Raw genomic sequence first — 2413 nt, 5'->3', positions numbered from 1 at the left:
CCAGTCCAGGAGGGCACTGCAGCCCCCAGACCAGCCGGGGTAAGTCTGAACCGATGGCTTGAACACCAAATTGCCACCCAGGCCTGACGCATGGAAAAGATGGAGGAGAGACAGTGGCGATTCACATGCCGGGAGGCTGGAAGGGAAATGCACCCAGTAATGAACAATCTCAGAAGGATGCCAGCATTAGGGCAGGGTGGGGGGGGGGAGACTGGAGCACAATAAAACAATTAGAAAGGTGGTAATTACCAGTCTAATGAGATATCAGGTTGAATCTTAAAAGCATCAAGATTCTTCACAGCAAGATGTAGCTGCTGCAGTATTCATCCTCTGGGGTATTCTCTCGGACAAAACATTTCCTTTCCCGCAAGACCAACAGAAATTTGACAGAAGAGGCTCTGTGATGCAGCCTGTGTCTCTGAAACTGCCCAGTGCTCTCTTACCACCTGACCTGTGATCTTGCAGAAACGCCCCAAAGAGCAGCATTATTTGGAGGCGAGACGGGCTGCTCGGGTCTTCTGAGGACGTGGAGACCCCAGTTCTCCTCATCTGAGAAGATCGTGGCAAGGAGAGCCAGAGGGAGGGAGCGTGCCGTGCTCGGACGCGTGGGCAGGTTGGCCCCGGGCTGCTGCCTGGAAAGGTAGGGGGTCGGGATCGGAGCCCAGCCTGGGGAGCTGCTCGCGTCTCCCCGGAGCTCCCCACAGCCCCTCTCACTGCTCCCATGTGCATCCTCCCCCAGGTCGCCTGCACCCCCCACCCAGCCCATCACTGGTGAGGCAGCCGCCTCCCCAGCCCTCCCGTCACCCCCCTGTCCCCAGCCCTGCTGTGCCACACCAGCAGGACCCCTCTCCCTGACACATCCTTCGGGGTCCCGCTCACTCCCCGTCCGCTCTGACCGCAGCTGGGGACCACGTCCCACCTCCCGTCATGGAGCTGAACCAGACATCCCCACCTCCCACATCACCTGTGCCGGAGACCGACGGAGAAGACCCGTGCAGGATAGACGTCACCGACGTGGCCGTAGACACGGTCACGCTGCTCATCTGCCTCTGCGGGCTGGTGGGGAATGGGGCCGTCCTCTGGTTCCTCGGCTTCCGCATCCGCAGGAACCCCATCACCGTCTACATCCTCAACCTGGCCGTCGCCGACTTCACCTTCCTCCTCTTCATGGTCACCTCATCCCTCCTCTACATGATGGAGAATGTCTTCTGCTCCACTGTCGCGTCCCTGATGTACCTGAGGTCGCTTTTCCTGCTCTCACTCTTCTCCTACAACATGGGCCTGTACCTCCTGACGGCCATCAGCATCGAGAGGTGCGCGTCCATCCTCTGCCCGCTCTGGTACCGCTGCCGCCGCCCCCAGCGCTTGTCGACCGTGGTGTGTGCCCTGCTCTGGGCCCTCTCCATCGCTGTCATTGCTGCAGTGACTTCTCTCTGCCTGTTGCACGAGCACGAGCACTGCCGGATGGCTCTCATCTCCATGTACGTCCTCAACTTCCTTATTTTTGCCCCACCCATGGTCATTTCCAATGTGATTCTGTTCATTAAGGTCCTGTGTGGCTCCAAGCGACGTCAGCCCCGGAGGCTCTACATCGTTATCTTCCTCACCGTCCTCTTCTTTCTCATCTTTGGGGTTCCCCTCAGCATCTGGAATTTCCTGCAGCAGTTCAGCTACACCATTGTGCTCTCCCAGGTTGTCTTCCTGCTCGCCTGCATCAACAGCAGCATCAACCCCTTCATCTACTTCTTGGTGGGGAGCTGCCGGAGGCACTGCTCCTTGGTGTCCCTCCAGGATGCCTTCCGGAGAGTCTTTGAAGAAACGGGGGTCACCACGATCTGCAGCTGAGAGGCCTCTGTGTTCACACCAGCTTTGCTGCCCACCCTGGCTTCATGCTCAGCTGCCTGCCTTTGCTCCCAGCCGGGCCTGCGAGATCACTTTCCTACAGCTGTGTGTCGAGGTGCATCCCCTCCCTTATCCCATCCTATCTTGATCCCAGCTTGTTCTCATCCCCAACCCAGTCCCATGTCCACCCCAACTCAACCCCATCCCCATCCCAACCCATTCCCATCCCCAACCCATTCCCATCCCCATCCCATTCCCAACCCAATCCCATCCCCGTCCCCATCCCATTCCCAACCCAATCCCATCCCCATCCCAGCCAAATCTCGTCCCAACCCAATCCCATCCCAACTCAATCCCATACCCAACCCAATCCCATCCCCATCCCATCTCCTTCCCCATTCCATCTCCTTCCCCATCCCCATCCCAACCCAATCCCATCCCATCCCCGCCCGTCCCCCGCTCCCTCCCGCAGGGCACCCGCCCGAGCTGCCGCTCCCCGGCTCCGAGCGCGTCCCGCTGGGCTTTGCTGCCCTCCAGCGAGGGAAGAGGAGCTGGGAGACCTCCAGAAACC

The 2413-nt window shown here is 59.5% G+C and overlaps 1 protein-coding gene across 1 annotated transcript; it reads left to right on the top strand.

The window, feature by feature from the left end:
- The first annotated feature begins 257 nt into the window (after positions 1–257).
- On the top strand, positions 258–2009 carry LOC128153028 (mas-related G-protein coupled receptor member H-like). Its single transcript, XM_052811861.1, has 2 exons — positions 258–640; positions 902–2009. The coding sequence occupies exon 2, from the start codon at positions 928–930 to the stop codon at positions 1843–1845; it is 918 nt and encodes a 305-aa protein (XP_052667821.1). The 5' UTR covers positions 258–640; positions 902–927; the 3' UTR covers positions 1846–2009.
- Positions 2010–2413: the final 404 nt, after the last annotated feature.

Source organism: Harpia harpyja, chromosome 16 (assembly GCF_026419915.1).
Source record: "Harpia harpyja isolate bHarHar1 chromosome 16, bHarHar1 primary haplotype, whole genome shotgun sequence".
Lineage (NCBI taxonomy): Eukaryota > Metazoa > Chordata > Aves > Accipitriformes > Accipitridae > Harpia > Harpia harpyja.
This window is presented reverse-complemented; position numbering and strand designations above follow the sequence as displayed.